The following is a 12,681-nucleotide window of genomic DNA, read 5'->3' as shown; positions in this document are numbered from 1 at the left end:
TGCTGTCAAGGGCTGACCTCTCTGGGACTATAGGCAGAGGCCCTAGAGGGCATTGGCCTCTGGCACTCAGCCATTGTGCGTAACCCAATAAAGAAGTAAAATATACCAATTGCTCTCTGTTCCCTCAGGGAGTTTTCAATATTTGATCTGCTCCCAGCCTTCTGTGCTGAGTCAGCTTCAGATCTGAACATTCTTTCCACTGCCTGCAAGTCAGCTCTTCCACGACTCTTTCCCTTCTGCCTTTAGATCCCATTTTCTGTGGGTGGCCTCTTTGGTTGCTAACTGTGCCTGTAGTCTATGCAGCAACCTTAACTTTGTTTTTGGCTGCTGAAACTGATTCCAACAATGGATCCCAGTGACTGTCGGCCTATCCTAGGTTTTTAAAGCTTGCATTAGTTCGCATACCTCTAAGCCCTAGGGAGTAAACATTGACATTATGACCCACGCCCGAGCTGTCACCAGTCACCACAGCTTTTTTATTATGTATTTATTTTAAATGATATTTATTATGCGACTTATAAAGAATCAGAGCCTAAATTTGCTTGTTTACCAAGTCCTTCCCAGTTCCTTTTCTCTTTTGCATTGTGTATGTTAGACTGTGTTGTGTTGTCAATCTCTGCATGACACATAGTAATAATGACAACAGTAATATATTGTTAATAATGGAGTATAGCACCTCTCAGGCCCATCATGAATTTGATCATAGGAGTTTAAGAAGATGCTTCTATCTTTTCTGATTTTACACTTTAATTTTGAGTACAGTGGTACCTCGGGTTACACACGCTTCAGGTTATGTGTTTTCGGGTTGCGCATTGCGCCAAGCCTGGAAATACCGGAACGGGTTACTTCCAGGTTTCGGCGCTCGTGCATGCGCAAAACCACCAAATTGCGACCCGTGCGTGTGCAGACGCGCCGCTGCAGTTTGCGAACGTGCCTCCCGCACGGATCACGTTCGCAACCCGAGGTTCCACTGTATTTATAACATGAAGTTTTTCAATATATCTAATCACTTTATGTCTGCCATCCTGGTAAAGGACCACTTGGGAGTTTCCAGAGATATGTTTTGATCTGCTAGTTCAGTGAAGGGGACTGTTTCAACTGATACTGTAAAAGATACATCTGCATGTATTTGCTTGTAAGCACCTGGATATGGGGCTACCTGGAGGAAGGAGGTCAAGAGTTGATGATAGGTTGTTTGATATTTTGTATGAAAACAGTGATTGCTTTATTAAACTTTAAACCAAAAAGCAGAATATTATAGGATTAAGTGATGATGATGCCGATGAATGGCAGCAACAGGTCTAGCAGATTTAGTTTGTTTGCAACCTTCTGTGATGAAATAAATATGCAAAATTAGAATCATAGAATCATAGAATCATAGAGTTGGAAGAGACCACAAGGGCCATCGAGTCCAACCCCCTGCCAAGCAGGAAACACCATCAGAGCACTCCTGACATATGGTTGTCAAGCCTCTGCTTAAAGACCTCCAAAGAAGGAGACTCCACCACACTCCTTGGCAGCAAATTCCACTGTCGAACAGCTCTTACTGTCAGGAAGTTCTTCCTAATGTTTAGGTGGAATCTTCTTTCTTGTAGTTTGGATCCATTGCTCCGTGTCCGCTTCTCTGGAGCAGCAGAAAACAACCTTTCTCCCTCCTCTATTAGCTGCAGCCCTCCAGCTCATGCTACATTCCTGACCCCAGTGCCATCCCATCAGTGTGCATGAAGCTTGTGCATGCTTGGTGTGGTGATCCATGCAATGTGCTCCAGAATCCTTCTCCTACACGGAAGTATTGGGTCTGAGGTTTGTTGCTGGTGCCTGTGCAGACTCTTCATCCCTACCTCAAAACACTTTGAAAGTTGGTTGCTTATACTATGTGCTTGTTGATGTGTTAAGGATGTTTTGTAATAATTGTCTTTTAATTGCCTCTTGGGCAACCTGCTGCGGGGCTGTTTATGTCTTGCTGGGGGAAGAGGTTGTAAGGCAATGGCTAATGTGTGTGTGCTCTTTTGATGCATAAGGGAGGGAGTGTATTCTCCCTCCCCAGTGAAAGTGAGATGCAGAACTCTGGGACCCTTCCCTGCCTCTGAGCATAGCTGTCAACTTTTCCCTTTTCTTGCGAGGAATCCTATTCGGAATAAGGGAATTTCCCTTTAAAAAAAGGGAAACGTTGACAGCTATTCCTCTGAGCTAGCTTTTAACTTTAATAAAATGGTGTGGCGATAAGGGGATGATTGGGGAGAAGGGTTGATGAAGGGGGATCACAGGCAGTGACAGAATGATTTAAACAGCCTCATAGTGCTGCTTCATCTTTGCAAACATCACAAATCAGACTAACATCTGACTGAGCAAGGAGGTGTGGCAGTAACAGCAAGGAAGGGGCAGCGAAAGTCTGATGTGCATTAGAAGCAGGAGGAGGGAGTTGTGGCTACTATCAGAAGAGGCATTTATATTATTGGAAAAAAACATTTTCCATGGCGGTGTGATGGCATCGCATCAGAGACAAGCAAATGCTAACGGGCTGTGAAAGTGGAACCAAATATTATGGTGAATGTGGGGCTTCCACTGAAACGGGCAGCCTTGAGTCAAGTTCTTGCTCCCTCTTAGTCATAGTAATGTCCTGCAATACCATTGTGTGTTTTCTTCCCCTACTGCTGTTTTCACGGGCAGTTCTACTCTGATTTCCCATGACAAAAAGGAGACCAGCAAACACTGATGGGTATCTTTAAAATTATGAGTGTTTGCTATAATGGGGGGAGGGATTGAACCCACCAGGTCTTTTGGTCACAATAAGCATATTTGTTGAAACTATAGTGTCTGTTAAAAACAACAATTTCCTGCATTATCTGCCATATTAATTATGCTCACCTACGTTAAAGACAGTGTTCTTGCATCACTTATGAATGCAACCTGTGTCTATCTCACTGAAACTCATGAGGAAAGGTTGATACACTTTGTCTCCACTGGGGCCACTTCTCGTACTTCTTTCTATCATTTTTAGGCATGCACATAATATATTTTAAGTATAAATGCACACACATATTCACAAGGACACTGCATCTCTCTGTTGAGTGACCGTTCAGTTTTATATCTCTGTACTGTAATATATGAAGCTGCACTCTACTGGGCATTTCAGTTCTGCTTTTCATGATTCCCCTTTCCACCTTCTTGGCTTCCTGCTAATTCCTGCACTCTCACCCATGTTAAATCTTTAGGTAGATGCTCGCACATTTGCCCCCTCCTTGGGGAGCCATAAGAATGTGAGGAGGATGCCTGCATTTGCTACCTACCTACCATAGATACTGGGAGCAATTCAACATGGTGCTAAGGTGATGGTCCTGTCAGGTCAAACATTTCATCTGGCAGATGGAATGGTCCCCTCTCTACTCCTCCTGCACACTGTTCTGAGGTTTTTCATCACCCCCACCTAGTAAATTTCAGGCATGCATAGGGGAGGAGAGGAGGGAACGTCCCATTACACAAACATAACTTCTTGCACAGGGCTTCTGCTGACACCGATACTGATTAGTTGAATCCTGCCCTTTGTTCCCTGGCACGCGGGCTCCCCTGCCCATAGCCCTGTTGCTTCTCAGAGTCTTACATGGTGCCCCCCTTTTTTGTTCAGATATCTTACAACTTGGGGAAGATGTACAGTGAAATGATATTTGTCAATGGCTTTGTGCACTGTGACCCACACCCTGGCAACGTGTTGGTGAAGAAGTGCCCAAGTACAGGCAAGACACACATTATACTTCTGGACCATGGGCTCTATCAGGTAAGCAGAGAGCAGTGAGAGGACATGGGGAGAGAAGGAGGGCTGCCCGTACTGAGGTCAGAACTTTGCCAGGAAGAATTCTTTTGCCATGGTAGCAGGTGGCAATCTTTGTCTTTCCCAGTGAGGTTTTTGTATCTGTGTTATTCTGGTTTAGGAACCAGAACGGATTAAGAGGAGACGGGTGCTGAAAGGCAGGGAACAGGCAGGCAGTAGGAGAGGCATGGGAAGGAGTCCACAACCTGCTGCCTTCCAGATGCTGCTGGACTACAACTCCCATCAGCTGTAGGCAGCATGCTCGGTGGTCAAGGATGATGGGAGTTGTAGTGCCACAGTATCAGGGGAGGGTACCAGGCTGCAGAAGGCAGATCTAAGGTGAGGGTGCCTGGGTGGCACCAACTTGTAGCTCGTGGGCTGTGGCTCATAGAGAGGAGGTGGGCAGCTGTCTCAGCTGTGGGAATGGCTGACTGACTCATTAGGAAAGATAAGCTACGGGGCCAAGCAGAACGGGTTAGCAAGACTGTCAAGAATATGAGCTGCTGGACCCACAGCAAGGAGGGCACCATATCCATATTCCACCTGGGGTGCAGCTTAGAGCTATGCTGGAGTAGTAGCCAATTGTCTCTGTGTGAATTAAACGAGTGACACAGGCCAACCTATTTCTTATTCATAGTTGTCACTTAATCCCAGCTGTTTTCTTCTCTTATAGAATTTTGTATTTTCTGTCCATAATGTTATTTAAAGGTGCTTTGTGGGAAATTCCTCCTCCAGGTCCTATCAGAGAACTTCCGCTTGGACTATTGCCAGCTTTGGCAGGCCTTGATCAAATCTGACATGAAGCGTGTCCAGAAATACAGTCGTCGGCTGGGAGCGGGCGACCTGTATCCCCTCTTTGCCTGCATGCTCACTGCCAGGTCTTGGGAGTCAGTCAACAGGGGCATCGACCGGCTGCCAGTCACTAAACAAGAGGTACATCTTTTATTATAGCTGTCTAGTAGGTTAATGTAAGTAATAAACAAGGAGACTGCCCTAAGAACATTCTAGTGAACAGTCATAGATACCGCAATTAAAGAAGGTCTGCATAGGAGCGCAGGAACCTGCCTTATAGTGAATTAGTCCATGTATCTCAGTACAGTGGTACCTCAGGTTACATACGCTTCAGGTTACAGACTCCGCTAACCCAGAAATAGTACCTCGGGTTAAGAACTTTGCTTCAGGATGAGAACAGAAATCGTGCGGCGGCAGCAGGAGGCCCCATTAGCTAAAGTGGTGCTTGAGGTTAAGAACAGTTTCAGGTTAAGAACGGACCTCGGAACGAATTAAGTACGTAACCAGAGGTACCACTGTATAGACATACCTCAGATATATTGCGGATTATGTTCCAGACCACTGCAATAAAACGAATATCGTAAGAAAGCGAGTCACACAATTTTCTTGGTTTCCCAGTGCATATAAAAGTTATGTTCACACTATATTGAAGCCTATTAAGTGTGCAATAGCAATAGGGGTGGGAGGGTAAAACCTGGCTCTACTTCCGTGGCCGAAAGAGGCGGGGCAAAGGGGGCGCTTCCTTCCTCTGGAGCAGCTGGGCTGCACCCGTATCCTCGTAAGGAGCAACAGGAACAACTGTGTGGTGGGGACAGGCTCCTTGTCTCGAACCCAGCAGGACAGTAACAGCTCCTCTGGTCCTTCAGTTGGGGGGGGGGGAAGCAATATCTGTGAAGTGCAATAAAACAAGGTGTGCCTGTATTGACTGCACTGGCTGGCAGGAGCTCTCCAGGGTTCCCTACTGCCACCTTTCCCAGTCCTACCTGGAGATGCCAGAGAATGTGTGCCCTGCCACTGAGTTATGACCCTTACCCAGTTCTTGTGCTATATCTTATGCAGAGGCCCATGTAGGAGAGCCCAGGTTTCTCAAGAGGGAAGGGCTGTCCCTCAGTCTTAGAATACATTTGCTGCATGCAAAAGATTCCAGGTTCAGTTCCTGGCATGTCATATTAAAAAAATGCTCCGTTTGGGAATGATCTCTGACTGAGACTGTGGCGAGATGCTGCTGCCTGGAATAGACTGCACTGGACTTGATGGACCACTGGTGTTGTTCTGTATAGGGCAGCTTCATGTGCTCAGTCATTTAGATTCTCCTTTGACTCTCTTCTGGATTTTACTCATTAGCATGCTAGCTGCTAGAGGACGTGGAGATAGCTTCTGTGTTTGTGAGATGTTCACCAGTGCTCTGGATTCATTGAAATGCTTGCAGAGTGTGATGGGCAGGTGTCTCCAGCAACAGACCACAGAGGGTGGGTTGACACTGGCCATACTTCCTATTCGTTGGACCTGGGCTTCTATTTGTTGAGCTCTGGATTGGCCTTCCCCAACCTGCTGCACTTAAATTGTTTCGGACTATGTCTCCCATCTGGCCCAGGCACCATGGCCAGTGCTCAGAGATGATAGGAATTATAGACCCAGACATCTGAAGGTTCAGAAAGGCTGTTCTACAGATCAAGCCCTCTTTGCAAAATCTGTGGTAGCTGCTTCTAGATTATGGATCAGGGATTATGGATCAGCTCTCCATTGTGAACCTTTCTCATCTCACCTACCGTCTGACTGTGCCAGGATGTGGAAATCCGGACGAACGCTGCCATGTACCTACCTCAGATCACCAAGCTGCTGAACAGTGTCCCCCGTCAGATGTTGCTGCTGTTGAAGACCAATGATTTGTTGAGGGGGATTGAATCGGCTTTACAGACACGGGCCAGTGCCAGCTCCTTCCTCAACATGTCTCGCTGCTGCATTCGAGCTGTCTCCATGTGAGTTCCCTTTGCCGCATGAGGCACGATCCTCGGCTGTTGTTTGGCTAGTGATTCCTACTTCCTGGTACCTTGCAGAGGAGCTAAAGAACACATGTAGGCCAGAATTCAAATGCATCTGGATGTGGAAGATTTAGCCGGACCCAATCACTGCTGTTCTGTTTTAAGGTGGAAGTGGAATAGCAACTCCCTTTTGAATCTTTTAACGCTTTGTAGCCAAATGGGTAGTTCCCCTTTCCCCAACACCATTATTACATTCTTTTTTGAGGGGGGGGCAGAGTTAATTGGGATTTTTATTTGGGGGTAAGCACTCCCTCCACACCTCGCTGCACTTCAGATCATGATTGTCACCTGTGATTTGGAGGCAGGGTGAGCAGGGAGGAAGAAAGAAAAAAATATAAGGTAATTCTATTTGGAAAGGGGCAACATGATAGAGCTGACTCCTAGAGGGGAGGAGAGATGGACCATAGAAAATGAAATGGCTAGAGCACAATCTCTACAAGCTATTACAGCCTACAGGATAGAGGCCAGAACAGCTGTGAGATGGGCCATCTCATCTAGGCCACAGGAATCTGAGCAGCTGTTGCATTGTGTAAAAAACAAACAAACAAATTTCTGAGCTCAATAAAACTGAAGCTGAATAGGGGAAACATGAGAAGAGGATGTTTTGATCACTATGTTGTGCAGAAAGTGAGTGGCAGAATGTGGCTGTTCTACAATACGTGTCCAGAGTGTGGAAATAACATTGGTGCCATGGAACGTTTAACATCCTGAGGTGTCTTCAGCCATCTTTATAAATCTCCTTTAAGATGGTGCAAGCAAAGAGGAAGGGTTGAGAAGTTGCAGGTTTGGGGTGTGGTTCTTTATTGAGTAATGAATTTCTACCCCCTTCCTCCCCTTGTTAAGAGGGGGCAGTTGGTTTGCTTCCTCAGTTCTGCCTTCATTGCTGCCATATGGTACCCACTGTAGAATTGTCCAAAGTTGGCAAAGGCTACTAGTAACACAGGTGGAGGTGGCAGGTGGAATGAAAAGGTAGAGGCCCGCCTGGTGTTTGTGAAATACTTTCCCAAGGGAGGCTCACCTAGCACTTTCATAACATAACTTTAGGTGCAAGGCAAAAACATTTCACTGTAACCAGCCCTTTGGCTGATCAACATTCGATATCCTTTTAAATGTATTTGTGGGAGGACAGGGGGTTATTGGTTAGTTCTTGTTCTTGCTTTTAATATTTATTTTGTGTCCTCATTTTGCATTTTTATGTTGTGAACTGTGATCTTTGGATGAAGGGTGGTATATCAATTTAATAAATAATAATTTTGGCCCAAATGGGGTCCAAATGTAAGCCAGCAGAGACTGGGGCAGTGTATTTCACTTGACCCAAATTTATGAATTAGTTCACACAGTAAACTCCACCAGCATTGCTCTTTCACTGGCTTCCTGTTGCTGGACTTTGTCCCTGTAAGACAGGGGTGGGGAACGTTCCCCCCCCGGCTGGCCAGATCTGTATCTGCCCTACCCCTCGCGGACTAATTTCGAGATCTCCAAATTGCTGCAAGATCTCACACGTTCCTTTTCTGTGTTTTCTCCAGGCACCAGAGGAGCAAGAGTGTCTCACTGTACAGGAAGGCACAGATATCCATCTCTGAGGCCCTGAGCTTGTGGCAGATCAACTTGTACGAACTTTTCCTGCGGCTGAAGGGGTCCCAGCTGGGGAACTGGGTCATTGCTTTCCTGAGCTGGACGCACCATTCCTCGTAGTGACATGAACTGGTGGCAGAAGCTGGGCCTGATTATATCCTTGCCTTTCTCAGCTGTGGCATCTTGTTTCTATTTATTCTGCTGGAGTTTTCTGGGTCTGTTTTCATGTAACACACGGTGCTGTCCTGGTTGCCTTTTGCAGGGTCACTTTCTTTCTGAGGCAGAGAAGGCGAAATCACAAAACAGCATCTAGAGCTCAAGGGAGCCAGAAGTCTCATGCTTCCAGATATAGTTCAGGATGGTGGCAGCTTAGGGAGAAGGTTGCAAATTTCTCTGTCCGCAGATATCCAGCTGAAGTCCTAAAGAACTGCACAGGACCAACATGCTTCTAACAATACCATACAGGTTTCCTGAGCAGATACTGCAGAATTGTTGCATTAATTCCCCTTCAGTTCTGCTGAAATGTTCCAAAACAAAATGGATATCAGGTAGGCAAAGAACTGAAAGCCAGAATGTCTAAACAGTAATCCCACTTCTGGGAGATTTTGAACGCAAAGGCTGGGAGTGAAACCAGTGAGAATTTCTTTTCTAATTGTCACCCTACCCCTCTCCAGGTGACAGTTTTTTTAAAAACAACCACAACCACAGACATGTCTACTTGCCATGGAATTCAAGTAACCTGTTTTGGGCCTCTCTGGTTGTGAGGTTTGGGAAATTTGGGGACATTTTAATTGCCTTAATTGCCTGAGATGTAAACTAGAGGCAGCAACACCAACCTGCATTGGAAGTGTTCAGAGAGAGACACTGTTGAATGGCAACACATTATTGTCTGAGAACTCATTCACAAGTCAGTGCTGGTCATGTTTTGTGTATTTGCAAGGGGAAATAAACAAGAGCGTCCTCCCTTTGGGAGGTAAAAAGAGCACATGTGCCTATTTGGTTTTTTTTTTTTTAAAAAAAACCAACCTTTCTCACAAGGGTAACCTGTCTCTCTTGTGTTGGCAGTGAAATTGGATCTATTCACCAGCTCCACAAATGGAAGCAACCATCCTGAAATCCTATAAATATGGACCTACTTTGCATAAAAGGGTTTTCACTAATGCATCTTTCTTGAGTCTATAAAGACAGTTTGATAAAGGAGGAACAATAGACTTGTTCCCATAATAAAAAAATATTAGACTTTGCGACCATTAATTAATGACCATTTAGAAATCATTATCATCCTCCAACTGCTGTAAATAGCTGAAGAGCACTCACATATAGAAAATCTGCAGGAATTCTCTATTTAGAGATTTGCTCCAAATGTAATATGACTGCACCCACTTTTTACTTGTTTAAAACAACAACCAAAAAACCCACAAAACCTTTAACATGTACAAAAAGTCTGTGAAATTTTCCATGATACCACTGATAACCAGACATCAGATTATAAATTAGTTTCAGTTTGTTTTTGGGGGGTGTGAAGGACCATTCATGATAGACATTTTAAAGATTCTCTTTCCAGTTCATTGATATAAATCTTTTAGGTATATTATACCACAGCCATTGCCAGACTTTTGTTGTTATTGCTACCCCTAAATCTTCCCACCATTTTATTTGACAAGCCATAGGTCTTATCAGCTAAGAGATTTAACACTGAATAAATTCTACCAATTTTACAACCTTCTACTGTACCAGGTACACGAAAGAGAATACTTTCAAACTTATGTTAGATCTCTCTGACTGAGAGCTGCATTTGACTGAGGGTCAAAACAAAACATCTGATTGGAAGGTACTGGGGGAGCTGTTGAATTCGTCCTAGCTTTTGATTGCTCAACAATGCCACTTTCAATAAAGTCCTTCAGGAACATTCATCCTTTGGTCCTCCTCCGAGCAGACACAAGGCCACTTGTGTCTTTTCTGTTTATATGTTACAGAAACATGAGGAATGCTGGAAGTGCTCAACGGGATTTTGTAGACATGCCAAAATTAAAAGACCACTGTTGCACATTTCCTCATGTCTTAGTGAATATTGTATTATAGCATATGGTTCGTGAAAGGGCTAGAGGGCTGTTTTATACGAAGGCACGCTGTTTTGTCTATCTAGCCCAGTATTGTCTTCTTTGGATGGCAGTGGCCACTCAAGGTCCCAGGCAGAGAAAGGCTTTCCCCATCACACCCTGCCCAGTCTTTTCAAATGAGAGTGCCAGCCATTGAAATGGTGACCTTCTGCGTGCTCCTCCGATAGTGAGCGGGTCTAGAAACAAAAATTAGGCGGGGCAGCAGATGTACCACTGACCTGTGTATAGTAGGCTACACACCATGTAAAAAGTCAGTGGTCCTAAGTATACACATGCCCCTCTCCATCAAGCTATGCAAGAAGCATTGTGGCAGTTCTAGCAAGGCAAGAACACTTTGTAGAGGGGATGCAGAGTAAGGCCAGTGATGGATATGACCCAGGGAGATTATGGGTGAGAGGACCCTCCAAAATAAAAAAAATTCCCTCCAGTAGCACCTTAAAGACCAACTAAGTTAGTTCTTGGTATGAGCTTTCGTGTGCATGCACACTTCTTCAGATACACACGTGCATGCACACGAAAGCTCATACCAAGAACTAACTTGGTTGGTCTTTAAGGTGCTACTGGAAGGAATTTTTTTATTTTGACAATGGCAGACCAACACGGCTACCTATCTGTAACCAGGACCCTCCAAAGTAGTCTTTTTTTTCCTCAGGGGGTGGCAGAAGAGGGAGAATTGATGAACACCTTTTCCCTCCCCATTATGCTAAAGAAGCATTAATGTCAGCTGAGTGACACTGCCAGATATATCCCTCTTGTTTTGTGTGTGTTTCCTCCCCTGGGTTTTAATGTTTTATGCCTGAAACTAGCTGTAGGATGCCTTCTAGGTAATGAAGAGAAGGCTTTAAATATTTTTCAGAAGCGATCCCATTTTTTCCATCAGTGCTCACACATTCCTGCAACCTGGCATTTCAGCTGGAGCTCTGAGGGCTTCCGAGTGCCCCAAAGTTCCCCTTTTCTCATTTACGTGTCATGTTCTTTCCCAGCAGGAAAAGAGAGATAAATGGGAAGTTCCACTCTCTTCTTGTGTTTGAAAGAGGAACAGAGAGGAGGGGGAGTGTGTAAGTCCGAAGATCATAATCACATTTTAGATCAGATTTAGGCGGTCGCCTGAATTGGGCCTAAGAGCTGAAATCTGTCATTCATCTCTTGCTTTTGCCAATAAACTAGGTGGTCTTAAGAAAGCCACAGTCGCTTAGCCTTTGCCCTCCCCCTGAAGTCTTCTCTAGAAAATTTTGGCTTAATCAAACAAGTTGTTATAAGGATTGCAACAACGTACGAGCAATGCTTTGAACATTCAAAAGCACAGAATTGATTATTATGGTTAGTCATTCAACCCACATTTCACGCATGCCAATTTGGTTGTGTGAACTGGCCCACACTGTAATCCTAACAGATTTCTGTTTAAACGTCATACATTTCTTTTCTGCAAATCCAGATTCCTGCCTTGTTACAGCTAATGTGTCAGAACTGGAACTGCTTAAGGATCTCACTAACTAAGCTGGTTTCCTTTTGTGGTAATAGCAGAAATGCAAAAAAGAACTTAGCTTTTTGTGTTATCAGATGGCAGCTTTCAGGGTTAGCATAATAAAGGATCTCCCTAATTCATTTTGTCTCCATTTTGGATTCTGGAACTGACTATTCGAGATCAACTCTTCCATGTTCCATATTTTGGAATAAGTTCTTACTGCTCACTGAGAACATCTTTCTGTTTGCACAACAATGTCTAACCTTTCAGGGGCTACTTTTCAAGGAAAATGACATTTTATTTGGACTGTTCCTTCTGTCTCCACTGACTCCCTCTGCTGGCCAACAACATAATATCAATCAAAGTCCAGGGCATAAAAATGTTTGCAAATCCTGCTGGCATTAAAACATATTCCAGATGCCAGTGTTGCTTTAGAAAGAAATTCTAAGCACACGTCTTTGCTTCCTTCAACTCCCTCTTCAGAAATCATGTTCTCCCAGAAACACTTTAGAACAGCCCCTGGTCCTAATAGGACCCATGGCAACTAAATCAGTGTATATGTAATTGAAGTCATCACATTTTCTTCCCCTGTCTTCACTCCCCTGCCTTCCTCTGTTGTTTCTCTGTGTCTATTTTAAGATGTTAAGCCCCTTGGGGCAAGGACCTGTCAAACCTGTACTTTGCAAAGTGCCATGTCTAGAGATTGTACCATAATAGCAATAATTTCCAATTTATACAAAATGTAAAGGTAGCCAAGCTGACATGTAAGAAAAAAATATCCAAAATGCATACTGGGACAATAACTTTATTAGGCATATCAGAATACCATAAAATAACATGTGTGAGCTTTTGAGTTCCTCGGAATGGCTGATCTCGTGT

General features: G+C 44.4%; 1 protein-coding gene across 5 annotated transcripts in view; it reads left to right on the top strand.

Annotated features, from left to right (window-relative positions):
- Nucleotides 1–9,199, top strand: part of ADCK1 (aarF domain containing kinase 1) — a 117,230-nt gene extending 108,031 nt beyond the window's left edge. For all 5 annotated transcript variants that reach the window (XM_081173527.1, XM_081173523.1, XM_081173524.1 and 2 more), the window contains 4 exons: nt 3,626–3,775; nt 4,544–4,741; nt 6,386–6,579; nt 8,169–9,199. In XM_081173527.1, the coding sequence (XP_081029653.1) occupies nt 3,626–3,775; nt 4,544–4,741; nt 6,386–6,579; nt 8,169–8,337 (711 nt within the window). In that variant the 3' untranslated portion in view covers nt 8,338–9,199. The remainder of the gene's footprint in view (nt 1–3,625; nt 3,776–4,543; nt 4,742–6,385; nt 6,580–8,168) is intronic.
- The last annotated feature ends 3,482 nt before the right edge of the window (nt 9,200–12,681 follow it).

Source organism: Podarcis bocagei (assembly GCF_964188305.1).
Source record: "Podarcis bocagei genome assembly, chromosome: 1".
Taxonomy (NCBI): Eukaryota; Metazoa; Chordata; class Lepidosauria; order Squamata; family Lacertidae; genus Podarcis; species Podarcis bocagei.
This window is presented reverse-complemented; position numbering and strand designations above follow the sequence as displayed.